The sequence below is a fragment of the Arvicanthis niloticus genome, chromosome 17 (genome assembly GCF_011762505.2).
Source record: "Arvicanthis niloticus isolate mArvNil1 chromosome 17, mArvNil1.pat.X, whole genome shotgun sequence".
NCBI lineage: Eukaryota > Metazoa > Chordata > Mammalia > Rodentia > Muridae > Arvicanthis > Arvicanthis niloticus.
In genome coordinates this window covers 45,476,798-45,504,041 of record NC_047674.1, presented here as the reverse complement: position 1 = coordinate 45,504,041, position 27,244 = coordinate 45,476,798, and the positions used below count along the sequence as shown (strand labels likewise).

General features: G+C 38.8%; 1 protein-coding gene across 7 annotated transcripts in view; it reads right to left on the bottom strand.

The window, feature by feature from the left end:
• Pkhd1 (PKHD1 ciliary IPT domain containing fibrocystin/polyductin) overlaps positions 1–27,244 on the bottom strand; it is a 440,341-nt gene that overhangs the window by 211,620 nt on the left and 201,477 nt on the right. For all 7 annotated transcript variants that reach the window (XR_013104680.1, XM_076915223.1, XM_076915219.1 and 4 more), the window contains 3 exons: positions 26,700–26,834; positions 19,064–19,196; positions 16,499–16,745 (listed from right to left, as the gene is read on the bottom strand). Coding sequence is in view for 6 of the 7 variants with exons in the window: in XM_076915223.1 (XP_076771338.1) it covers positions 16,499–16,745; positions 19,064–19,196; positions 26,700–26,834 (515 nt within the window). In the remaining variant the exon portion in view is untranslated. The remainder of the gene's footprint in view (positions 1–16,498; positions 16,746–19,063; positions 19,197–26,699; positions 26,835–27,244) is intronic.

Here is a 27,244-nt window from a genome sequence, read left to right as displayed (position 1 = left end):
GTGCTTGAGACAGGGTTTCATCACACAGCCCCGGATGACACCGAATGCACTATTTGGGCCAGCTTTGATTTCTCAGTCTCAGCCTTTTTACAGCTAGGACCACAGGTGTAAGTGACCACATGCAAATAAAATGATAGTATTTAGAAAAACCTTTAGAATAGAGCTATGAGTCCTAAAAAAAAGTGTACACATAATTTGTCCAGCTAATACATTAAAAAATAAAAACATATATCTAAGAAATGAATGTAAAATGAACGTGATAAGAGGAGAGATACATTTTAAGCAAGAAACACCAAGGAGATTAACCTGTTGGCTGTAGTAAAACACCATAGTCCAATTTGGAATAGGATTCCAAATTGTTTGAACCTCTAATTAATGATTTGATGCATTAAATGAAACTTTCTTTCACACAATAACAATTCAAAAGATATTTGTTGAGTGGATGATCAATTACTAAGTGTGTCAAAATATGCTGTCTACTTTGTGATATTTCTCTGCAATGAAGGTGTCTATACAGAAAAACCATACAAGTAGGGGGAGATGTCTAAACTTGTTAATAAAAGATTAGCAGTTGATTATAAATTACTAGAATTTGCTAAGTCCACTCAAAGCTACATAACATTTACCTAAGTGGCCCATACACTTATATGTGGTGGTTGGAAACCCTCTTCATAGCATGAACAATGTGCTTGAAGTTGGTCATGATTTACAAAACCTCTGGGGTTTCCACATGAACTCATATCTCTTCTATTCTACCCAGGTTCTGGCAATTGAACCATTTGCAGAAACAGCTTAATTTTCTTTTGTAGATGTTCAATGACCTCTTAATTATTATGGTCTTTGGTTCTGAAAGGGTTTCCTACGTTTGCTAACTTAGTACTTCAGAACTTTGTAGGTATTCACTACAGACACCATCCTGCCAGATCCTATAGACAGTGATCTCTTGTGAGAGTTAGATAATTGTTGCCCCGCCTAGGTTATCATGAGGATTTAAACCTTCCTTATCTTCCAAAAGGCAATAGTGAGTGGTGCTTGGAATCCAGATAGCCTGTGATGTTCCATAGGGCCTTGGTGTTCTCAGCCTCATGACACCGCTCACCTAGGTTTTTGTGACTTCCACCAATATGTAGCAAAACCTTTTGAGTAGCTCCACATGCAAAGCACAGTAAACAGGCTGTGTTTTTAAATCTCACTGAAGTCAAATTCATCACTAATCTCCAAGCAGTAGACTCTGCCTCTTGGCTTCACAATTATCACCTAAGCTCCATAAGTCACTGAGCAGATGTAATTCTCTAAGGACTATAAAGGGGACACCATTATGCTGTCCTCAATATGCTGCAACAAGTACATTTCTATCTCTTGTTCCTTGTCCTGAGCCAACTCATTATATTGCCCTAGAGGTCCACCACGATCTGAGGTATTGATGTTTGGGGACACATATCTTCATAATCAACCCAAAGTTCTCAATCTTTTATAATAAGTCTTTAACTTCCTCCTCATGCTTCTTTCTTATGAACAGCAACATGTCTTTGGGAGCCTCAACTTCCTTCTCTATAGCAGCTAAGTAATACTAGTATCATCAGTGACCTTGCAGAGCCAATAGCTTCTCTCCAGAGATCAGAATACACATTAGTTACTTTTCTCTTACTATGATAAAATACCATGATCAAAGCAATTTATATAAGAAGGAAAAGGAGTTATGTTTACTTTTGGCTCTAGAGTGATGAGAGTCCATAAGGATAGGGAGGCATGACAGCAAGTATCAGGCATGCTAGGATGAACAGGAAGCTAAATGCTTTCATCTTCAAATGTAAGCTTCAAATACCACTTGATGCCCTCTAAAGGGCATTTCTCATTCAAACTATGATAACATATCACCAGCTCATTTTTATACTTGACTCTATGATCATCAGGAACAATACAAGCATAGCTGGTCTTCAGAAGGATATTGCACTACTCACAGGAATTGCAAAGATCTGAGCACTCAGTTCTTTGGCAGTCTTGAATGTAACACCCTCCCTTTGACCTGAAGCTCCCTTTTCTCTAACCATTCCTGAGTTTTGTTCTTCTACTTTCAATGATCAGTCAGTCTCCAGTTTCCTAGAGGAGGCAAAGTTTTCACTGAGTTTCTCATGGTTTCCAGTCTCTAGATGTTGCCCATTTCTATGTACTCCCCTAGTGTTACCACAACCAGGTCCCTGGAGCACCAGGTACCCTAAAGAGCTGGCCGAATAAGAAATGAACATCTGACCATCTTAGACCCTTCAGATCCTACATATACACAAACCACAAACCATATTGTTGGCCAGCCAGACTCAGAATTGTGTCATCAAAGGTAATGGTTGATGGAGAGAGAGGTGGAACATGGATGGATCTCAGGTTGTCCAGAGATAATGGTCAGAAATTTCGGACTCAGGTTTGGCCACCAAAATTAATATAAACCAAATACTAAATGAAAAATGTAGAAGTGCATGTCTCATTAGCTTTCTAGTTATCATTTATGCTACCTTAAGAGTTATTTAAATCTTATTTTATTATGTCTCAATGTAATCAGTTTGGGAGATTTCCCGGCAATTATTCTTCATTCTCAGGATCAGGAGTATGTCTCAAGAACTCCCTAGTCATTTTGACTAGAGCTAGTTATTTAGCCAATTTCTTTCATTATCTTTTCTATTAACCAACTGGGATGCTAATTTCTAGATTAGGTTCCTATAGATTGTAATTTCAGTTTCAGAAAAAAAAAAAAAACCCTCAGGATATGTCCCCGGTTTCTAAGACTTTTATAAATATTTTCCCCTCTAAATGTTGCCAAAACTCTGATAGCATTAGTGAAGTTCTACTTGTCTTAGGGTCCTTTGTGCCACTCACTAGACATTCTTCTCTTCCATCAGCGCACAATAACATTATAGTGGCCACTCAGTCAACCAGAGACCCTCCATAGCACATGGTGTGACTCTAAACTGCCTTTCTTCTTACCTCTTTTAGCCAAGCCAGCTCTTTCTGGAGAGCCCTTGAGTCTATCAGACCTCTCTCATCCATCTCAACCATTCAGGATATAGTTTCCTAGGCAGCCATGAAAGCCAACTTTTTGTAGTGTAAATAAAGAAGTAGATATTAAGCATGGCTTCATCACAGCTGGTGGCAGAGTCACAGTGCACATTCTAAAAAAAGCAAATCAAAATGCAAAATGCTCATCTCCCTGCAGGTAAGATTGACCGTTGCAAGCGGCCAAAACTTTGAAGTCAGAATAAGTCCTATTCTTCTAGGCCAAACACCAGCACTGACAGTGGTGGGCTTCTCTGAAAGGCACCAAGAGAGCATCAAGAGTCAAAGAACACCATGAAGGGAATTTACCAACCATAATTACTACAATCTTTGCTTGCCCTAAATAGCCACCAATTTCCCTGTGCCCTAAATAGCCACCAATCTCCCTCTCTTTACTGTTAATGAAGCAAAGGAGCACAAAAGTATTTCTAATTTGGAGGAGCCAAGGGAGTCTGCATGGGCCATTAGCAGCAGAGAGCTTCATTACTAGGGGAAGAAGTCTCTCCCTGAACTTCGCGTGGCTTTATGTGCAAGAAATCAGGAGGCAACCAGTCAATTTTAAATGTTAACCCTTAAAGTCCCATGGGCAACAGTTCCTATATACTATCAGAAACACAAGAGGGCTCTGAGCCTCACATGTGGCATTTTCTTTCATCATGAAATTGTCTTGTCTCATAGGGTGTTTTGTTAAAGGGCTGAATGATATACAATGAAACGTAGTTAGATTTCCTCCCATTTCCTGTCCAATTTCTCCCATATCTCTCTCAACACTTTCCGCTCCCAACTGCATGTATTTTTTTGTTGCGGTAGTGGACACTGACTCATTGGACTCAGTTGGTTCTGTGCATGTGTTCATAGGTGTAGAGCCGTGCATAAGAATTATAACAAGAGCTCCATCCTCCAAAAAGAATGACTCTTTTAAAAATAATTTTATCTATCATCTATCTATCTATCTATCTATCCATCTATCTATCTATCTATCTATCTATCTATCTATCTATCTATCTATCTATTGTGTGGTATTTATGTGTATATATGTTTCCCTCCATGTATACATGTACACACCACAAGTGCCCTGCCCTTGGAGGAAAGAAAAAGGCATTGGGTCCCCTAGGACTAAACTAACCCAAAGTTGTGAGCTACCATATATGTGTGGAGGATAGGAATCCAGTTCTTCTGGAAGAACAGTCAGTGCTCTTAATCACTGAGACAATTTTATAGCCACGGGAATGATTCTTGTTAATTAAATGATATGATTCATTAGAATAATAATGTATTTATTGCTAAAACTTCCAAATAGGCATAATAATTTACTGCCCTAGTTGCTTAATAGTGGCCAAATGCTGTATAGAACAGTTAGATGTATAGTACCCACAAAGGATTTGTTCAACCATCAAACAACCAGTGAGAATAAGCACTGATTCCCTGACTCCTGTTTATCAGTAGCTTGAATTTCCTGAGGGTTCATATCTTGACATATTAACAAAAACCCTGCATTAAACTCCAAATATTACCAAATCTGAACAACTGAGAAATGAAACCTCTATAATTACCCATTTCCTAAGCCAGATGTATAATAGCCAGCCATAAAAGTTGCTCCAAGCAACTCCTGGATATTTATACTTGCACATCTTTTTTTTAAATACTGAACAAAACAAGACAAAATCAAAATTTTTGCGCAGAGACAACAAACTTTGGTGGCATGCATTCTTCAAAAGTTGTCCTGAACTCAAAACACTCCTCATTATTAGACTTTCTGAGAACCTGTTACCACCCACTATATAATGATATTTTATGCAGTTACTATGCTTTCCAATGTGAGTGTGCGTGCATGCATGTGTGCACGTGAGGGAGGGAGAAGGAAAGGGAGCGGGAAAGAACCAAAAAGTGCCTCAAAAGCAGTTAAATATTCTGCCTTCTGAGTAAAGCAACAAGAAATCTGAAAAAGGAAGGAAGAAAACTTTCGGTCTTTTATAAACTTTGAACATTTCTTACATTATCATAGTAATGGGCTGTAGAACATCAGAATACTTGATATAATCACTCTTGTGTTTCTGGAGAGCACAGCTCGCTAACTGTCCTCCATGACTTTCCAAATGCCTGTTTGCATCTATGTGTAGACTTAGTTAAGGTACAAATTCACTGTAGAAGAACCTCAGTAACAACATCACAGTTCCCCCAAAGGGACCAGCTACTGCTGTGCAACACACTTAACTATTGTGTTAAAATGCTACTTGTTTCTATTTTGTTTTCCTCTGTGAAGAAGGATTCTCTTTTACCCATCCTGCTACTTGAGTTGTACTTTTTACACCATGTTATCCCTTCTGCAAACCTCATGAATCTAGCTAGAAAGCCTCCTTTAGAAAGAATGCATTATTAGAATGATACAACTACTTAACAAGGTTATTGAAAAATAATTGTGCATTTATTAGATAGGAAGGCAGGTTGAGGTCTGTCTTTTCTCTTATGTCTAGACACCTGGTACTGGATAGGGCTCACTGACAGCAGCTCATAAGAACCTATTGGCCTCACTCACAACTCTAAGTTCAGCACACTTTATAGCATCGAATGACACTCTGTTCATCATGAATTGTGCAAATGCTACCAATCAAGGCTCTTTATTCTGGATTGTTCGTTGACCATTTACTGATGCACAAACATGTATCAATGTACCCTTTTATTATTCATTAATCTAAATGATCAAATAGTGTTGCTATTGGTGTTCTGCAGCTTGGGGGTTCACTGTGATTTTTAGATGATTTTCTGTTTTGCTTCTGTAGCCTCCATAGTCAGAAGAGGATAATACATCTTGAAATCCTCCTGTCTCGTGGGGTGTTTTGTTAAAGGACTGAATGATACTATTAGTGATGCTATGCCTATTTATCCCTGGGAAGGAGAGTTAGGTGATTATTAGACGAAAAGCTAGGCCAAAATTTCCATTTGAACTCTTCTTTACTTTTGCATTCACAGAGGCAGGGGGTGCCTCATACTTTGAACACTAACACATTAAGAGCAGTTGCATAGGTAAAAACTGAACGCAAGCACGACAGGAGAGGGTATTAAGCAAGATCTAAGAATCAAGGTGATCAACAAGAACATTAACCTTTCCTTTCCCAGAAGGGGAAATCAGAGGACATGGGGACATGCTGAATCAAAGCTGAGGTTACAAATGGCTCCAGATTCTGTGCCCTCCAGGGGATTCTACTGGATTAGCAAAACGTGATATGATCATTGGAAATTATTCCACTTTCTTCAGAAATTAGATCATTACATCTGATCACATGTGATCATCTTCCTAGGCATATTTTTTCAGGAATGTAGAAACCTAAAGCCGTCTCTTTGATTATAGAATGCCTATGTGTTGTTTTTTAAATAACAGACACTGCACAGACATGTTTAAAGTGGGGCTTACTGAGCACTTGCGTATGACTGGCAATGACCTTGTGACATAAATACCATTGTGTTCATTGTATTGATGTGGAAACAAAGTGAGGCTTGTTGAAAAGAATACACATAGGAAGCTGAGAAGTGATGACTTTACCCACTGATTCCCAACCACCTCTGCATACTCCTGTGTCTGAAGACTAATGTGGAACACAGCCCTCTATCCTGACCACACTTTGTGTGCAACCTACAAAACCCAGGCAGATTGGTTGGCCAGCCTTCATTGTTCAAGCTTTTATGTCACCCCACCCCATCCATTCACTAACCAGAAGGCAGACTCAAGGTCTGATTTGTTGAATATGTAAATAAGCCTAAGACAATTGAAAAGTCTATATGCTGCATTAGACCAAAAACTAAAAAGAGATGTAATTCCTAGATGATAACTGTAAGGGTTAAATTCGCAGCCTCCCTCATCACATTTTTTCCCACCACAATAAAGTCTGTATACAATCAGAGAAAGGAAACATTGGCAAATGCAAGCAACAGATTGGGGTGGAGGTGCAATGAAGAACAAAATTAGATGTTAAAATATATACTCTAATTAACTCATAGCTCCAGGATAGCAAAATACTACAAGAAACTATGAAAGAATATTAAGTATTATATGATTTTAGAAATTTTGGAAATAAGAACCAATGACAACATTTTAATCCCTAGATCTTCTGAAGAAAAAGTAAATGTCACTGAGACATCATGGACATAAAGCATGGAAAATAATAGCATGAGAAGAACATTTGGAGGTGACAAGATTTTTTTTTAATTTATATGAAACCAATTCAAGTCAACGTGTACTCAATGTTATATTAGCACCATAAGACAAAACAACAAACAAAACCACCCTGTTACCCTCCTTAACATCTGCAAAAGAAAGCAGCTTATAAAACTGTGCAGGAGTTATGAGTATTGATCAGAGCAAGTCTAAAGAGCCAGCACACAGCAGGGATAACAAAGTGCACAAGATGCTCAGGGAAGCTCATCAAAGAAAATCACCTCCATGCTGAGCTCATGGAAGCTGAACCTTATGAACAGAAACAGGCAAAGCAGTAAATATGGGATAGAGGGCTGGGGGAATAGAGTGATGCCAGGACTTTATGCAGGTAGCAGACCATAAAGGGCTGGAGTGGGTTTGCCTCATGAAGCACATTTTAAGCAAGGGCAAGAAGGAAAAGGCTGGGTCTACACAGGTTAGAGCATCAGCAAATGGCAAGCTAAGATACATGTGTTATCACACTGGTAAAAGATAACTAAAGCTGGACTGGAGGATGAGTTAGCCAAGGGAAAGATAGATTCCTTTTAGAAACTAACCTCTTCAAACCAATCAGATTTGAAATCCATGTGTTCAGAAGGCAGGGCAATTGCTGACAGCTTGAGGGCAACCCAGGGTGTGCAAGCGAGTTCCAGGCCAGAGGAGGCTCCAAAATGACCCAACAAGCACAAGAAACAATGGGGGGTTGGAGGCAGTGAGCTGAGTGGAATAGAGTATAGAGAAAGGAAGAGAAGAGAGGAGAGGAGAAGAGGAGGGGAGGGGAGGGGAGGGGAGGGGGGGGGAGGGGAGGGGAGGGGAGGGGAGGGGGGAGGGGAGGGGAGGGGGGGGAGGGGAGGGGAGGGGAGGGGAGAGGAGAGGAGAGGAGAGGAGAGGAGAGGAGAGGAGAGGAGAGGAGAGGAGAGGAGAGGAGAGGAGAGGAGAGGAGAGGAGAGGAGTCAGTGTTTATACCAATATATGTTTTAAAAATTAGGTATCTATTCCGTTATCCTAAATGTGTCCAAGCTAATACAATACAGTTTGTGTTGCCTGTATAATTTGAGATTATATATTGATTACTTCATTTTCCTTTTTCTGCTTAGGATTGTTTTGATTTCCTGAGTTTCTTCTCTCTCTCTCTCTCTCTCTCTCTCTCTCTCTCTCTCTCTCTCTCATGTGTTTCTATATGTGTGTTTCTATATGAATTTTAGTATCTTTTTCTAGTTCCATAAGAATATAATTGAGTGCTAACCTGGTGGGATCAGATAGTGTGGTGGGAAGGATGGAGGGACACAGTACTGGAATTGGAAGGAGGCATTTGGGGGCAATATAGAAACAGTGCAGTAGAAAGTCCCTGGAATCTAAAAGAGTGACCCTAGTGAAGTCTCCTAGTAATGAGGGATAGAGAGACTGAACTGGCCATCTTCTATAACCAGGCAAGGCTCCTGGCAGTGAGTCTGGGACATCAACTTAGCCACAAAACCTTCTACCTACATTCTGTCCTACAGGCAAGGTTTGCTGGAATAGTGATGGCACAGAACTCTTGAGAATGGCCAACCAATGACTGGTTCAACTTGAGACCCATGCCAGGATAAGGAGCCCATGATCAACACTGTCCAGATGGTCAAGAAGCACAGGTAGGGCAGCCCAGAGATCCAGGATAAAACCCAACACAACTGGCAATTAAAACAAAAAGTCAACAGAATGATTCCTAATGATATTCTGATATACTCATGGATTGTTGCCCAGCCAAATCATCATCAGAAAAGTCTCATCCTAATTCCAACAGTCGATGGGAGCAGATGCTGAGACTTACAGCCAAATACTAAGTGGAACCAGGGAAACTCCACATAAGAGTGAAGGAAGGATTGTAGGAACCAGAGGGGTCAAGGACACAAAACTGAGTCAACCTAGATGCCTATCTAATGATGAATGAGTAAATAAAATGTAGTACATACAGTGGGATTTTACTCAGCAGTGAGAAAAAATAAAATCATAATATTTTCAGGAAATGAATGAAACTACGGATCATTTAAATGAAATAAGATTGACTTAGGATAAGCTCCAAGGATTTATTTCACATGCAGAATCTAAATTTAAATGTGTGTATGTTTGCATATATATGCATGTGTGGGAAGTTAGTGCATCTGTCTTTTATGAAACTAGTATAGGGTGAAATCAAAGATAGAAATCTTAATGGGGAGGAGGGTGAGAGGAAAAAAGGAGACGGTAATTATATGCTTGTGACATGAAACCAAAGGGTAAATGGTGGTTTGAATGAGAATGGCACCCATTGAGATCATATTTGGGAAGGATTAGGAAGTGTGGACTTGCTGAAGAAACTGTGTCACCGAGTCTGGGCTTTGGAGTTTCAAAAGTTCTAATAGATTCCTGGGTATATTTCCCTGCTACCACTTCAGTGCCATGCCTGTTTGCCTGCTGCCATGCTTCCTACCATGATGGTCTCAGACTCTAGCCCTGTGAAACCATAGGCCACAAATAAATTCCTTCCTTTATAAGTTTGATTTGGTCATGGTATCTAAGCAAATCAAAGGAAAGTAACGAAGACAGACTGGCTATCTGGAGTGAAGAAGAGGAAAAGTACCAGGGTGGGAGGGTATGGGAGTTGAGGGTGGGCATGAAGAATGAATAAATGTCAAGTATTAAGTACATACATGTATGGAAAAGTCATAATAAACCATTATTTTATATGATACTTAATTTTAAATAGAAGGAGGATAAATAAAGAAACAGGAAATGAGGCAGGGAAAAGAGGGAGGAGGAGAGAGAAAGAAAGAAAAAACAAAAAAGAAAGAGAGAGAAATAAATAAATAGAGTGGATGGAGTGATAGAGGGAAGGAAGGAAAAAGGAAGGAAGGAAAATATGAAGAAAGTAAATGGAAAGGAAAGGAACCTGGTAATCAATTTATAGGATAAAATAAATAAAAAGATAACTTGTATGTTTGGTTAAGACCAGCATTTGTTTTGGTGGGGCTCTAAAAACCCAGGGAGGAACAGGTCTATAGAGCAAAGCCATTAATCCACAGTCACACTGAGTTTGAAATGGATGTGAAAGACACAACTGGAAATACTGAAAGCTGCTTAGATTTCAAATGTTATCCCTTTCCCCATTCTCCCCTGAAACCCTTTAACCCAACCTCCCTCCTCCTATTTCTATGAGGGTATGCCCCCACCCATCCACCCACTCCTACCTCCCCACCCTCAAATTCCCCTCTCTGGGGTATCCAGCCTTCAAGGGACCAAGGCCCTCCTCTCCCACTGATGCCCAACAAGTCCATCCTCTTCTACATGTACAGCTAGAGATATGGGTCCCTCCATGTGTGTTCCCAGGCTAGCTGTTTAGACCTTGGGAGCTCTGGTTGGTTTGCATTGTTGCTCTCCCCATGGGGCTGCAAGCCCCTTCAACTCCTTTAGTCTTCTCTCTAACTCCTTCACTGGGGACCCTGTGATCATTTTTATGGTTAACTGTGAGCATCCACCTCTATATATGTCAGGCTCTGGCAGTGCCTCTCGGTAGACAGGTATATCAGGCTGCGGTCAGCATGCACTTCCTGACATCCACATCAGCATCTACCTTTGGTGACTGCATCTTGGAGGAATCTCTAGATAGGGCAATCTCTGGATGGTCTCTTCTCCAGTTTCTGCCCCACACATTGTCTCATATTTGCTCCTGTATTTTGTTACTTCTTCCAAGAAGGACCAAAGCACCCACACTTTGGTCTTTCTTTTTCTTGGGCTTCATGTGGTCTGTGAGTTATGTCTTGGGTATTGTGAGATTTCGGGCTAATATCCACTTATCACTGACTCCATACCATGTGTGTTCTTTTGTGATTGGGTTACCTCACTCAGGATGATATTTTCTAGCTCCATTCATTTGCCTAAAAATTTCATGAATTCCTTGTTTTTAATAGCTAAGTGTGTAAATGTACCATGAGTGGTTGTACAAGCTTACAATCTCACCAACAATGGAGGAGTGTTCCTCTTTCTCCACATCCTCACCAGCATCTGCTACCATCTGAGTTTTTAATCTTAGCCATTCTGACTAGTGTGAGGTAGAATCTCAGGGTTGTTTTGACTTGTATATCCCTGATGACTAAAGATGTTGAACATTTCTTTAGGTGCTTCACAGCCATTCCATATTCCTCAGTTGAAAATTCTTTGTTGAGCTCTGTAACCCATTTTAAATAAGTTATTTGATTGACTGGAGTCTAATTTCTTCAGTTCTTTGTAAATTTTGGATATTAGCCCTCTATCAGATGTAGGATTGGTAAAGATCTTTTTCCCAATCTGTTGGTGGCCATTTTGTCCTATTGACAGTGTCCCTTGCCTTACAGAACTTTGCAATTTTATGAGGTCCCATTTGTCAATTCTTGATCTTAGAGCATAAGATCTTGGTGTTCTGTTCAGGATACTAATTTTCCCATGTGCCCATATGTTCAAGTCTCTTCCCAACTTTCTCTTTTATTAGTTTCAGTGTGTCCAGCTTTATATGGAGGTCCTTGATCCACTTGGACTTGACTTGTGTACAGGGAGATAAGAATGGATTGAATTTTAAGAATGATTCTCTGCTTAGCATTGATTCAGTAGATACTGCAGATAAAATTACCCATAGCCTAACATCATTATTTCTATTTTGGTCAAGCTTCAAGAATGGCATATACAGCTTGATCATGCCAGCCCTTTTTGTCCTGGAAATACTTTTATTCCTGCCCATCATGTTAAAGCTTGTCTTTTACAGTATCAACATGTTGGCAGCCAAAGTACACGGCTTGAACCTGAAAATTAACCCCAGACAGAGTTATTAAATTAATAGGCTGGCAAGCCAAGGATGAGTAAGATTCTACACAGAGCCTTACCAACCTAAGACAGAAATGCATTGCTTTTGATAATACATATTCCATGATGGGTAAGGAAGGCTTTCTTTTCAGAATGACCTAAAGCTCAGTCTGGTTAATAAAATAAAAAAGGGAGAGAGGCAGAGAGCCTTGGGGGTTCCTTGGCAAGAATCTGACATGGGCCAAGGACAAGGAAATGGGCTGCTTGGCAGAAATATGACATTGACCAAGGACAAGGAAGTAGGCTTCAGGCAGGAATCTGACATTAGGCTAGAACAAAGAAGTAATTTCAGACAAAAATCTAAATATTAGGCTAGAACAAAGAAGTAATTTCAGATAGTAATCTAAGTTTAGACTAGAACAAGAAAGTAGGCTTCAGACATGAAACTAACTTTGGGCTAGGACAGGGAAGTAGGCTCAGATATTTTGGTCATCCTGATAAGCCCTTAGAAACAGTGATCATGGGAATGTTCATGTAATTGGGTTTAACGCCTTTCTTATTCTTTGACTATTTGTGTTTATTTGTCTTACTTGTTTCTTGACTATTTGTATCTATTGTATTGCTAGACTCTCAACCTAGAAATGACCTTAATACAGGTGTATAATTAAAATGATACAAAAGCAAAAAGGAGGAGGGGGATGGGATAGGGGGTTCTGGGGAGGGGAAATAGGGAAAGGGAATGACATCTGAAATGTAAATAAATAAAATAGCCAATAAAAAATTTAAAAAGGAAAGCTGCTTAGTAAAAATATAAGCAACCCAAAAATACCAGACACAGATCTATCTCTCATTTAAAATTTTGCAGTAGCTACACTTAAAAAAAAGAAAAGGATCACAGGAATTAATTTTAACCATGGAATTACTCAATGCTATGGATCCCCATTTCGACTTCACCAGTAATAGCAAATTGTTAAGCCATGTCATATTATCATTTCATAGCATCTATAGAAATATGGCATATAATTTATCCTTACAGCACATCTCAATTTATACTAGCCACACTCCACATGCTCAGTAGGCATGTTTGCCAAGTGACTAACATATCAACCGATGCAGACCGAAGTATGGTAGAGCAGTTGAGCTACAAGAAAAACTGAATGTGAAAATGCTGTGGGTGGCTTGGGAAGTATACCTGTGTTTGACAGAAAGGGATGTTCACAGATCCTTCAAAGACACCAGAACTTCACAACAGAGAAAATAGAGTGAGAGATGATGCCAAGAAAACAGTGTTTTCCAGACACAACAAGGCAGGTGAATATGAAATCACAGAGACTGCATAAAATTTGTGTCAGTTCAAGGCAGACAAGTCATGAAATAGGGGTGGTGGGCATTAATCCCATTCCTAGCTGAGGAACTATTAGCAGTTGATTAATATTGGGCTAGGGAAAGCAGGTATATTCAATGGAGTGACACCTGATATGTCAATCACTCTCTAAGACAGGTCCCCATCCCCAGGAGTAGAAGGCCAGTACAAACTGAACTCAATGGGGGACAGAGATGGGCATGTTGGGAGAGGGCATAAAGATGATCAAAACACACAGTATGAAATTCTCAAAGAATTAATAAAAAATTTTAAAAAATAGACCTAGCCCCACACATTCACACACAAACACGTACTACAGACAGTATTATATGTATTCTGTGTAACTATAGAGAGAGACATAAAATTATTTATATAAATCTAAACACAAGGAAAAAAACCAGGGTACAGGAGTCAAGGTGCCTCAGCAGGTAATGGGTCCTCCCACCAAGCCCCCTAAAAAACATCTAGGATCTTACATGGTAGGACATTCTCCTCTGACCTCTATACAGGTACGCTGCTTTGTACACATGTGCCCCTCCACACACAATGAGTAAATTAAAATGTGACTAAAAATTTTTAAAAGAAAACTCCCACAAATCAGCAAGTCCTTTTATTACTATAGGACCATGGGAAAGAAATGTTATTGATGCAAGAGTCTAAGAGAAGGTCCTGACTTAAGGTCATCATCCCAGGCTTCCTGGAAGAACGCTGTTAGATCCTCAGGTCACTAATGCCAAACAAAGAACTTATGTATAGTGAAAGGGAGTCAGAGATGAGGCCTAACATAAAAAAAAAATATCACACAACAAGTATTGGATTTTAGCAAATAGGAGGAGGAGAGAGGGGGGCTTTGTTTGTGCGGATATATAGAGCCTCACTCTGTGCCCTCTGGGGACTGCTTGCTGAGAGAAGGGGGTAACAGTTGAAAGTAGAGACAGCAGCGCTTGCCCCAGGGTATATAGAACAACAAATTAATCCTTTCTCCATGAAACACAACAAAGTTTGTATCTAAGCTGAATTCAAATTGCTCATTAGCACTGACATGATCCTAATGAGGTTATAATGCTCTGGGACAAAGATCAAGCCACTGAGCACAAAGAGGGAGGGGTAGAAACACTGAGAGTATAATTAGAAGGACCTGGGAGAAGGGCTGCCCAAAGGTTCCTTTGTATCACCTGGGCTCTCTCATTCAGGATGTCTGAGGTCCATGCAGAAAGTCTGCATTTCAAGTTTCCTGCTGTGATTGCTGTGTGCTAGCCCATACACTACCCTGAACTGCTGGGTCTCTTAGCTCACATAGTTCAACAGCCCTCTTCTAGTTAGGGCACAAGGGCTAACCCACCTCCAGGAGCATGCAGGAGGCCTTCTGAGGACTAATGTGACTTTTGTGACAGCTGGGTGTTTGTGCACAGACCTGTGGGTTGACTTGAAATTTTGAAATAAAAGGCAAGAAATCTTGGGTTTTCTGGTACTAAAGAGGTTTCCAGGACATGGGGTTTTGTATTTAAAAATATGGGGGTGCATTAAAATATAGCAGGGTGACTATTTCACCCTCCTAGGAGTCTTTAGGTTCGACTTAGAAAATAACATTAGGACTGTCATCTACCTTGTCAGAACCAGACTAGGGATATCATGGCCTGTTTCTTCAGCCAGTAGCTGCATGGCTTGGGAGATCTCCAAGAACAGATAATGGGACCAAGAATGAAGATCACCGGGGCTTTCAATACCACAGTGCAATAACACACACACACACACACATATACACACATACGAGCACATGCACGCACCTGCACACATAAGAGACCACCTTAGCAAGCCTTAAAGCAAACCATTTAAGAGGAGTTTGACAAGCCTGCAGATAAATATCATTCATAAAGGCACATGGTGTTCCCCTTAACTGTGTGAATCCCTTATTGTCATTATGTTGAGGGAAAAAAATCATATTAGAAAGAAAGCACTAACTTTTGTAGATTCTGCAAACCTGCCTTAAAGCAGGTTTTTGTTAAAAGCACAATGATGACAATGAAAGTCAGGCTTCATTCCTGAGAATGAAGACAAAAGTTACCCTCCACACAAAGCAAAATGAGAAATGAAAATCTCCCCCGCTGCAACTCTCACACTACTCAGTGGGTTTCAGGCCCTTTACCAGTAGAGAAAATAATGAGTACTTTGGAAAGCAGAGAGAGAAAATATTTGAACTATTCAAAGATAACTCAATTTCTAAGTTGAGAAGATTCAGTTCTCTGTGCACTTGTTATGCAGCTAGGGCAACCCTGGCCTCTGAGAGGCTCCCCCGCCCCCCCCCCCCCCCCCCCCCAGAGTTTACTGGCTCAAACAAGTTGCCAATGTGGTCTGACGGAATTACTTGGCTTAATATTCATGGAGTCGGGACACTTAAAGGGAGGAAATAAGAGTGGCTAAATATATACGATGCATTTGAAATAGGTAAAGGAGAGAACCCCAGACACTCAGCAATCATTACCTGGAAATTAAAGAGGGCAGAAGCAATCGTATTATGCATTATAAACAGCCCAGCTGCTGACTTAATGGTAGTTTGAGTAGCACAGCCAAGGAGTGCTTGCTCCAATATTAATAGGAAAGGTATTGTACGGATCCAATAGTTCATGAAATTAACAAGGAAAATGAACTAGAGTCAGGCAACCTGGCACGTAAGAAGAGGCATCAGCAATTGCTCCCCTGAAGCACACTGAGCACTTAGAAAGAGCTCTGGGAAAGCACATGTACATAAATGAGGATGGTATTATTGGAATTTTTTAAATAATACTTTTCATTTGAATAAATTTCAAATATTTTGCTGGTCATGAGTCTCTTAAAGAAGAAGCTGTTAACTCAAAAATGTCACTAAGGGGTCATGGGCTATGCCATCTGAGCCAAAGATATTGACAGCATTAATAGCATTTGTGCCAGCCTAAGACCACCATAAGTTCATGATGTTACAGTGGTCCACATTAGTCCCACTTCCCTTTTAAATAAATAGATATTTCAACTTATGTAATAACAATCTTTCCTCTTATAAGCTTGGGCCTGTCTGAATGACATTCATATGTCCATAGATAATCTAAAAAATAAGAGTTGAGTCTACTTACAAACCAATAGACACACGATGAAAGAGAACAGCTTCCCCACAGACGCTGCCAGAGACAATCTGGCTGAAGCTTGCATTGGCCAAGCATGTGTCTGAGAGGGTTTCCATAGAAGCAAGAACATGAGATCCATTTTTCCCAGTCAGGGACCCGTCTAAGTCTTCCAAAACTGCTGCATGAGGAAATGGAAATGCTACTAAATTGGAAGAGTTTACAAACTTCAGTTGCCTGGTCTTCACAGTAAATCCGCCTGCAAGGTAGAAGACAGACTGTAACACATGGCATGAGTCTGTTATTACAAAAGGCAACTAAAAAAAATCACAACATTCTGTTCAGCACTTTCTCTAGAATGTTATATGATTTTATAGATCATTCAGCTATCCGCTCAAGAAAAAGGAACACAAGTATTCCCTTATGTCAGGATACATGTGGTAGAGATATTACGGGCCAAGAACAACATGGCCAGACCCAGTTCAGTTCATTCTGTAGAGCAGTGATACTGTATTAGGGATTCTTTTGGTTATTCTACAAGAGGAATTTGACATTCTTTTGAGTCATTATGGCCTGTCACAACTGTCATCTTGCTGATGCTACTGACAACTGCAGAGTATGGCCAAGGGAGGCTATTAATTTTTCTACAATGAATTTTTCTAAATAACAAAACAATCACCCCAAATACAAGTATAGCGTGTGAGAGGGGCCTCTTCTATCAATCAGAGACGGCAAGCATTAGTTCCCTAAGCACAGAAGGTGTGACACTTCAGTCTTAATTTTTCAATTTCCATTCTTTTATCGTAAGCCTCACCTCACCAGTAAGACCTCAGACTGTAAGGCTGATACTTCAATTCCTTACTTTTGAAACCATTATTCTATTAAACATCAGAATAAATAGTATTTAGAGCACACTTTATAAATATTAGTTAGCTCCAGGCCACACCTGGCCCATCCTCTAATGTCACCACCACTGCCAGCCTAGATAGTTGTATCTAGAAAAATGATTTTATTCACATACTTCCTAGAACTGAAGGAGAAATTCCACAGCATCTGATACATACCTTGCCATACCATTGTTAAGTACATTGTAAAATACAGAAAATAAAGAAAAAAAATAAGAATGAGATACACAAAGATACAGCATTTTCACTCTGCTTACCAGTAGGTTACAGGCAGTGAAGCAAGCCATGTGTAAAAAATGTGAAAGGTATATTTTGAAATGTATATAACTTGCCAATACCACAGTATCCTTGCCTCTATAATTTCGTTGTGCTGGACATATGTTCATTTCTCAAGTAAAACCTTATGTATGAAATCTCTAAGATTTTGCTGATGTTATTTGTAACACCAAAAGGTGTTCTTTCTTCTTTTCTGTTGTAGTTTTCCTTTACCCTTTGAAGCCCTGTAGGAGAGTCTCCCTTCCAATATACATCCATCTGTGGTCCCTCCAAAGCAGTCCCTGGTCCCTCCAAATCATACCCATCCCTAGTCACTCCAAAGCCATTCCTGGTTCCTCCAAATCACACCCATCCCTGCTCCTTCAGTGACTGTGGTCACTTCACCAAAACTGTCCTCATCACTCTTCTGAAATTATATTCTCAGGTATTTCTTTTTGAAGAACTGTGTGTTTTTTCCTGTTTGCACGCTCTAGTTCCTTATGTGGAGCCAAAATAGAGAAATCTTAAACAAATAAAAAGCTTATTTATCCAACATTATCCAATGATGAGGGGTTTTTAATCTAGTATCTGATGAATGATATGAAATCATCATAGAACTATGAACTGAAGTATTTGCCATAGGGTGTACAACTGTTTCAGAATCTTAAACTCAAATCCCCCAATCTTTGGTTCTGCCTACATAGGGGTAAAAGAATAAAGTGGGAACTTGCTGATTATTCATTTAATTAAAAAAACAAACAATTATCTAAATTGGTGATTCAAACCACAAGAGCATATTTACTTGGATTACTCGGTTTGGCTGTTTACAACGATCAGATCAACTAAATAGTTCTGTGCCTCTTTTCACCTTGGCCCATGAGTTCTCCAAGGGGTTATTTCTCACCACCTTGTATTGCAGTTAACAAGTCATCACGAACCGCCCTTGTTTTCTCTCCGTACATATCACAGCCTAAAGTTGCTGAAAGCATTAAGTACCATGGCTCTGAATCTATCAGCAGAGGTGTGCACAAGTCAGTTTATGTCCATGCATCAATAACCCATATAATTTCATTTATTCATCATATGGATGAAATTCCCACTAGGCAGCAGCCTTTCTTCCATGTACAAGTTTAAAAATAGACACTACTCAAGAGAAATGCCTCCACTTTATGAAGCTGAGGGTCCAGATGAGCCACAGAAAGGTAATAAAATGTGATGGTCTTTGAAGCATACAGAGGATGGGAACACAAAATGATATGCCTCATCCTCCTGAATTCCTTTTCAAAACTTGAACAGTTTCTATTGATATAATCTTACAATTGAAGGAAATATTGACCCATAAAGTCTCTGTCACTATTTGTCATACTCACCTGAGTTCTAATCTTGTTTACCATCAGTCCTGTCTGTTCAAACTTACCCTGTCCTTGGGAACAGCCAGAACAGGTTCTGATGGCCACACAGTTGAGATCAAAATTCACAAAAGTTGTGTTATAAATCATCAGTTCCCATCTTTTGGGAGTTCTGATCCCAGCTGACATACATCGACTTCCCTTTGAATTTTTAAAAACAGAAAGAAAAGGAACAAATAAATAATAAATAAAACAAAGTAAGACTACCTATAATATGAAATATAATCAGATTGCACAAGTAAAAATTATTAAAACAAGAAAATCACCAGCTACACACTGAAATTATTAAAACAAGAGAACACTTGCTATTCATATTTATGAAAAAGAACTTATGCCTAGAAAACAGAAAGAATCTGTAAATCTCAAAAGTAAAAATACAGACAACTTACAATCAAGGGAAAAGTTAAGACATGTCTCTAAAGTGAAATGTGTCCACGACAATGTGTCACATTTAAAAATGTTTAACGTAATATAAAGTAGGAAAATGTAAGTAAGATATAATATACATCCGTATTAGAATTTTAGATCTTTTTAAGAAAAGAATGACAGTTTCAAATACCTATGGAGATGAGGTCCTTCTGCTAAAATTCACATGCTGAACATGGATTACTCAATGGAATAGCTACGATGAGAGCCATTGTGACAGCTTCTCATCATTTCTCAGAGGATGCAGACATTTAATTGCTGGGTAATTATCGTATAGAAATGAGAAGTGACATTCATATAAAATACTATGTAAACAGTTATGCCAAACTGCTTATTATCACCAGATCTAGAAAACAGCTCAATTGGTTTTACCAAAAGGAATGAACAAAAGAACTATGTTACATCTTGCAAAGTAGCACATAATTCATTAATAATAAGGAATAAAACACTAATAAATGCAACAAGTTGCATGAATCTCTAAATACATTTAGCAATGAAAGAGCCCAACCTCCAAAGGATGCATACCATATGATCCCAATTATGTAATTATTGAGTGAGTAAGAAGGCATCCAGACAGAGAGTAAGTTAGTGATGGTTCAGAGTTACTGGTGAGTAGAGGATGTGGTCAGAAAGATGAAGCCCGGAGGATTGAGACAATCTCAATGGTTGAGACAACTCTTCTGTATACTGATTATGGTAGTTGGGGTAACACAAATTTACACATGTATTGAAATGCATAAGAGCACATCAAAAAGTTTAGCTTCTCTAAAGATAATACAAAAAAAAAAGAATCTTAAAATAAAATGAAACATAACTCTAAGATTTTCCCACAAAAATCTCTTCAGAAAACCCATTCAACTAAGCTGTTGGCTCTGAATTGTTCTGTCAATAAAAATGGTGACACAATTGGAAACCATTAAAGTTCTTTCAAAAATCTACAATAATAAAACCAGCAACAAAGACAAACGAACAACAGAAAGAAGCACTCAGTGTATGTGGTCGGTATGAAAATCAAAGGAAAATGAAAATATTATCAATAATAAGATTCTAGTCCTAATAAAGAAAGAATTGAAAAACACCACAAATACACAACGAGGTAGAAGAACTGAATGAAGGTGGGGAAGCAAGCAGAGGTTATTCAGACAGGAGTAGCTGCCCACTGGTTCCTGGATATATCACATTGCCTGTCCCCAGGGCAGGTATCATCCCATCCTTGGCATGGATAAGAGAAATAGCAAGCTGGCAACTGAACAACCTCTAGAGTTGCATTCAGGATCTGGGGACATTAAAGAAATGAGAGACTAAAAAGACAGGATGATGGGAATGCAAGTGAGAAGAAAGCAGAAAGAAAAATGGGGCTTGGTAGCAAATGAGAATGGATGATGGGAAGACAGGAGGGGAGACAGACGAATAAACAGAATGTGAATGCAAACATCCACAGAGATGTTATGATGAAACCCTGCTTTGTACCTTAAACAATTGATTTATAAAGCAAAATGTCTTCTGGGGGAAACATCGTAATAGATAGTTGAAGTAAATAATCTGTTACCAGATTCAAGACTGCTGCAGAGCACAGGCAAGCAAACATACTGGAACTTCCTGGAGCCCTGAATAAGGAAGAACAACTCCTGTAGAGCATCCCTATCTCAGCTGAATGGCTCTAGGGAAATGTGCTTTAAACTTAAATTCCCCTACCCCCAGAATGAGTGAGTTGTATTACATGAACTCTGAGTCTAAGTTTTAAAGTTCCAAGAGACTATACAGATTTTTTTTAATGGGAAAAGTAAGGGAGAAAATAGTTAGAAACTGTCCAATACCAACAATTCTTGTTGCAAACTCAATAAAGAGAATTTGATCATGGGAAAATATTTGGTACCGTCATAAAATGGAATAACACACAATGACTAGAATACATTACTACAGCACAAGAAGACACGGACAAAGATCTTGGACATATTATTGCACCAAAGAAGCCCCAGAACAATAGAGTTATGTGCTCTGTGACTGGGTTATATCAAATAACGAGAAGAAAAAAATCAATTCATATCACCGGGATTCTGAATTGTGGTTACTCTTTAGCTGAGGAGACTTGGGTTTAAATCTCAGAATAGAAAGGAATAAGGGGAATGGGTAGTGCTTTTTATCCTGTGACACACAGTTGATTTGCTTCATATAAAAAATATTATGATCATTATTGTCATACACATACATGCACATATATGTGTGTATTATGCACAAATATATAAGTACAGCTTATTAGATCCTTTTTGTTGTTGCTTGTTTTGTATGTATTTTGGTTTCAGGGCTGACCACTATGTATTGTATAAAAAACAAGAGGCTCTTCCTGGGAGAAGCTAATTTTCCCTCTTCTAGCAGTAAGCAGTTGCCTATCATTCTTTGTCCAGAGTTAAAAGGACTATCAATTTGAGAGTTGGATGGGGTATGGTAAAGTTTGAAGTGAGAAAAGGAAAGGGTCAAAGTGATGTAATTCTATTTTAATTAAAAATGTACTTACAAAACACACTGTATGCTTTTCTCTGTAAATATTTCCATATAACATTTACTTTCAAAGGTAGGGCCAATAGAAAGTGAAGGTGGCAGAGGCTAAGAGGATAAGTAAAGAAAGAAGATAAACAGAGTTGAAATCCTAAGTTGAAAAGCTTCTAGCCCTTGGCGGCTGCTGGGAGGTGGGGAGATGGTTTTCTTCAAGGGTGTGGTCCCTGAGAAGCTACCCATGTTCCAGTAGATGATCCTATGTCTTGGTACATAAAGGTATCACTAAACGGACTCTCAATGGATTTTTACTAAAGAAAAAGAAAAAAAAGATCATATGACGTTAGGAGGGAATAGTGTGGGCGATAAAGGGGGAGTTGGAGTGTAAGAAGGAGTGGAGTAGATCAAAACATATTATACGCATGCATGTATTAAGAAAGGAAGAAAGAAAGAAGTTTCAGACTTGAAGTCTGGAATTGCTGAGGTATGGCTTAACATCGTTAATATAATTACAACATCATCACAACCAGCAGGCATGTTAAAAATTTAATCCCAATAGCTGGACTGTCAAAGCTTAATGAGTCCGTGAGAAATGAGAAAAATATCTTAGAAAAGATGCAGCAAAGGACAATAGGAATCAAGTGAGAAGCAGGGTGTGGGGGAGGAAAACAAAAATAATGGTTAAAACAGAAAGCAGAGAATTAGGCAGTAGAAAATGCAAATACGTGGGAGATATCAGCATGGATGGTAATTGAATCCACGAGAGAAAATGGGATTTCTCCCAGCGGGAGCAAGCATATTGAAAAGAAGAGGGGCCCTGAAACTGAATTTAGGACACGAAAAAAGATGAAAGGTCTAAACTGAGGTAGACAAATCCCCAACGAAAATGAGAAATATCCCCTTGGGACAATGGACGAAGAATGAAGCAGGCCCACCAACAGATGCTGGGTAGTGTAACTCACATTTTTATTATAAACATTTTTGAATGAGCCAAGAAGTTGAAAGTATAGAGAATTCTCTGCTTAGCAAAGATCCAGAATCAACAATTCACATGTTGCCATGTTATTCTTATCATCGGCTTCTTTTCTGCTAAATCGCATGGAACACATTTGCATACATTGTACTACACCTATGCACATGAGCATGTATCATTTAAGCACATGGCTGATATAGCCATGATGTCATTTACACACCTATAAAGACGGCTGGCTGCTTTAAACAAATACCAAATTCTTCCCAATAGAAATCAAAAGACAGTCATTCTGAGATACTCTGAAGTCAAGGGAGACCATAATTTAAATCCAAATTGGGAAGTTTCTAAACATGAAAGGGAGTGGTTAGTAAGTGGGATGCTGAGCAGCAATCATGAGAAACTGCCTAACCAAACTAAGATGTGGCATGCTGGTACCCGGACCTTTCCTGCTGAACGCGTCACTATTACAGTGAATAAGAGTACAAACATAAATACATGTAATTCTACTCTACTAACAAAGCAACATAAGCTAATTTCTGTTTAAGGATATGACTACCTTACAATAATTGTATACTATCAATTAAATGTAACTGAGAAGGCCAAATTCTCTAAAACAAACACAAACAAACAAAACAAAACAAAAAATTTTATTCCACAAAACCAGGCAAAAATGAAAGACAGAGGCTAAAATCATATTACACAGCCAGCCCATCATCCTCTTTCCATATAATAATAATAAATACCTATGGTTCCAAAATAATCTTTAAAATTTTATTAATTGAAGATTTTCACTTTTCTTGTTATATCAATCAAAGGATTTCTCAGAACCTTCAATACTGTTTTTGCACTTATTTTATTGTGTATATTTAAAAATTACAGGGTCATAGTGTCCAGGTAGACAGTAAAATAATTATTGTAATGAAAACAATTAACATATCTGTCACCCCACATACTTGGATGTATTTATTTATTTATTCATTTATTTATTTGGAAAAGAGCAGCTAAGATTTACCTATTTAACAGAAATTGCTAATATGTCCCGATTTGATCAACTGTAATCCTCATAGTGCATAGTACTTTAACTTTAGACTTATTTGAGATCACAGACCCAAAGGTTTTACCACAACAGCATAGAGTAAATGACATTAACCAAAGAGCGTTTATAAAACATTCCCCTAGGACAAGGTCTTTATAGAAAAGGCTTCAAAGAAAACAGCACACCGATTAATACGTTTCTCACTGTAGCCTCTTCCCATATGTAATCAATAGAACTTGATCATGAGCGTGGAGCATTACAAGCCTGCGCTATCTCTCACACTCAGCATGAATGTGGAGCCAGCATTTCTAAAGTCTGTAGATCTCTCCCTTTGATTTTACTTGTTAATTCAAACTGAACAGTATCATCATCTAGGTAGCAGTTAGATATAAAATTGAATTGTTTTATTATTTGGGTGACTGGTCATTATCTAGAATTCTCTAGAACAAACCTGCTAGGGACTTTCTTTTATCAGTAAGCTCTTGAGCTGCATTTGTGAAAGAATCTCAAAGGCTGCCAGCTAGATTGTAATTCTAGTAAATAACCTCAGGGACGTGATTATTTTTTATTGTCTCATGGTAAGTATCCTTTGGTCATAATTTACATCTTAACTTATGTCACTCTTCCACTAATTATGATGTCTAGTTAACATCAATTAAGAGAGTAGAACATTAATTTGCCAAGACAGTTACTCAGCTTAGTGGGCATCTTGCTTTAGTATATATTTTAAAGGTTATTACTGGACTTAAGGTCTGTGGACCTGGCAACATCCCCTCTGGAAACACTGAAGGCTGGAGAGACAAGTCATATTCTAAATCAACAGAACTCTCATGGGAACAGAAAAACTGCAGAAAAAAATGATGGTTCAAAGGAGAACTAATTAAAAAATTGAGTGCTACATAAAGGAAAGTGTAACTCAGGAAGAAAATAATTTAAATACTGTTTAAAATTCTTAAATTATTATATATCTGTAAATAATCTCCAGTGCAAATAAAAAATATGACTCTCTTCTAAATACATTCAAGAACAAACTGAAGTAAATATTCGCCCCATGGATCCCAAGAATTCTGCAAGCCATCTCCCACCTCCATATTGTTAACAGTGCCATGATGGTTGACATTGTTGTCAGGCTGACAGGATCTACTATTGCCTAGGAGACATGGCTCTCAGGATGGTTGGTAGGGATTAGTCAGATTACAGTACCTGGGCTGGAAAGCTCCACCATGAATAGGGGATAGAGTCCCAGACTTGGGGAAAAATTAGAAAGCAAGCTGAGCACAGGCATTTATCCATAACCTTGCTTCCTGACTTTACACGCCATGTGAGCAAGTGTCTCCTGCTCCTGCTTCTTTGACTTCTCATGACAAACATACCTTCCAAATGTAAGCCAAAATAGGTCCATTTAGGCATTAGCCACAGCCACAAGAAAGGGGAATGATACAGATGTTAATTGCTAATACTCATGTGATTCAGAAATAAGAACATGGGAAGTTACTGAAGGTCTGAAGCCTCAGAGGCCAGGGATGCTTGGACACTTCCTTAAGGGAAAATGGTCCTGCTAACCAGGGAAGTACATTTTAATTATACTTAGATGTGTCATGTCTTGAATATAAAGTGTTCTTCATGGGTTTACATTCTGATACTTGTTCTATAGTAAGTGGCAGCATTTTCACAGAAACCTTGAGGAGATGAAGGAGACTAGCTTGGTAGAAGTAGGTCACTAGAAGACATCTGACATCTTATTACATACATTCCTTTGTCTCAGCCACCAACACTAGAGGCTCTCTCTCCCTGGAAACCCACAGTACAAGCTAGCCAGGGAATGAGGTAGGCAATCACTCTTCTTCCTGTCTTCCATTTCTAATTCCTAGTCTCATCCCCAGCCCTGAAGCAGACCATCTGCAAAAGCCCATCTTCCCTCTTTCTTCCATTTCCTGGGGAGTCCACAGATCCTCAAGGGAGACACAGCTTTTCCCTTTCCTGTGGATCCTCTTAATCCCACCCCTGCCCTTCTAGCCCATCCTCAATCCTTTCTGTAAGCTCCTCATACATAGGAACACATTCTGTCTGGGAACCCCACCCTACCCCCAGTGTCCACCCCTAGCTGGGACTCAGAAGCCCTCCCTACCAGGCAGTGCACAGCCATCACCCTTTCCTAAGTTCCAGACAGGCAATCAGAAAACTCATCCAACAAAATCTCATCACAAAATAACAAACTCTACAAATCTATATAGCCTGATCCACCCTTTTCACAGTGACATGCTAGATGGGGTAATGAGGAAGAAATCTGATAAGGAAGCTTAGAACACCCAAGAAGAGGCACAGTATGGATTTGTATTATTTACAATCTTTGAGAAATTTAAACTAGAAAGTGAAACTAAATCATTAAGGTGGAGCATTATTGCAGGGTGTGAGCCTTGGCAGTCAACATAAATTCGTCGGTGTGATAACAAATTTGCATAAATAAAAAGCTTATGTCTAAATCAAATAAGAATTCTTAGGATTATTACTAACTTATGATTTACATGGATTCAATGCTGCAACTCAAAGTACTTGAATTATATGATCAGTATCATCACTATAACAAATAAATGCTCTCCTTTTACTACTATTTACTACAAATTTCTATTATAATTATGTACTAGGTCATCAGGAGCCCAGTATACATGACTAAGTCTTAATGGACAGCCCAAAAGTACCTCAGTAAGGTACCTACCTTGTGGGTGAAATGACCAAGTAAAAAGCTGTCAGTAATCAAAGTGTTCGCATCACTTTCCAAAATGTCAATTCCAAAATCTCTGCATGCATAAACTTGGAAGTTTTTCAGGTGTAGATTGCTACTTCTAAAAATCTACAAAATAACATCCTAAGTTATGCCAAAGGTCTAAGGATTGGTTTTTCTTATAGGCTTCTTAAGTTAAGACATCTTTAATTATTAATTAAGTATAAATTAGTAAATAAGCACACTGACATATTTAAACAGGTTTTGCCTATCAATATTACTACAAACAAAGTAGTTAACAAATCCCTTTGGAAATTGCATTTCTCTTCTAACAGGCAATGCATTAGAATTATCCACGTATTTCAAACAATCTTACAGTTTCCAAAAGTGCACAATTCATTCAGAAATGTATAACATTAAAAGTGTGAATGTTCCACATTTTAATGCAGCCTTAGCAGAGCTAGTCAGATCGCAAATATAAAATCCATAATTCAATATGTCTACAGATTCCTTGTGTATGGATTCAACATGTGCATACA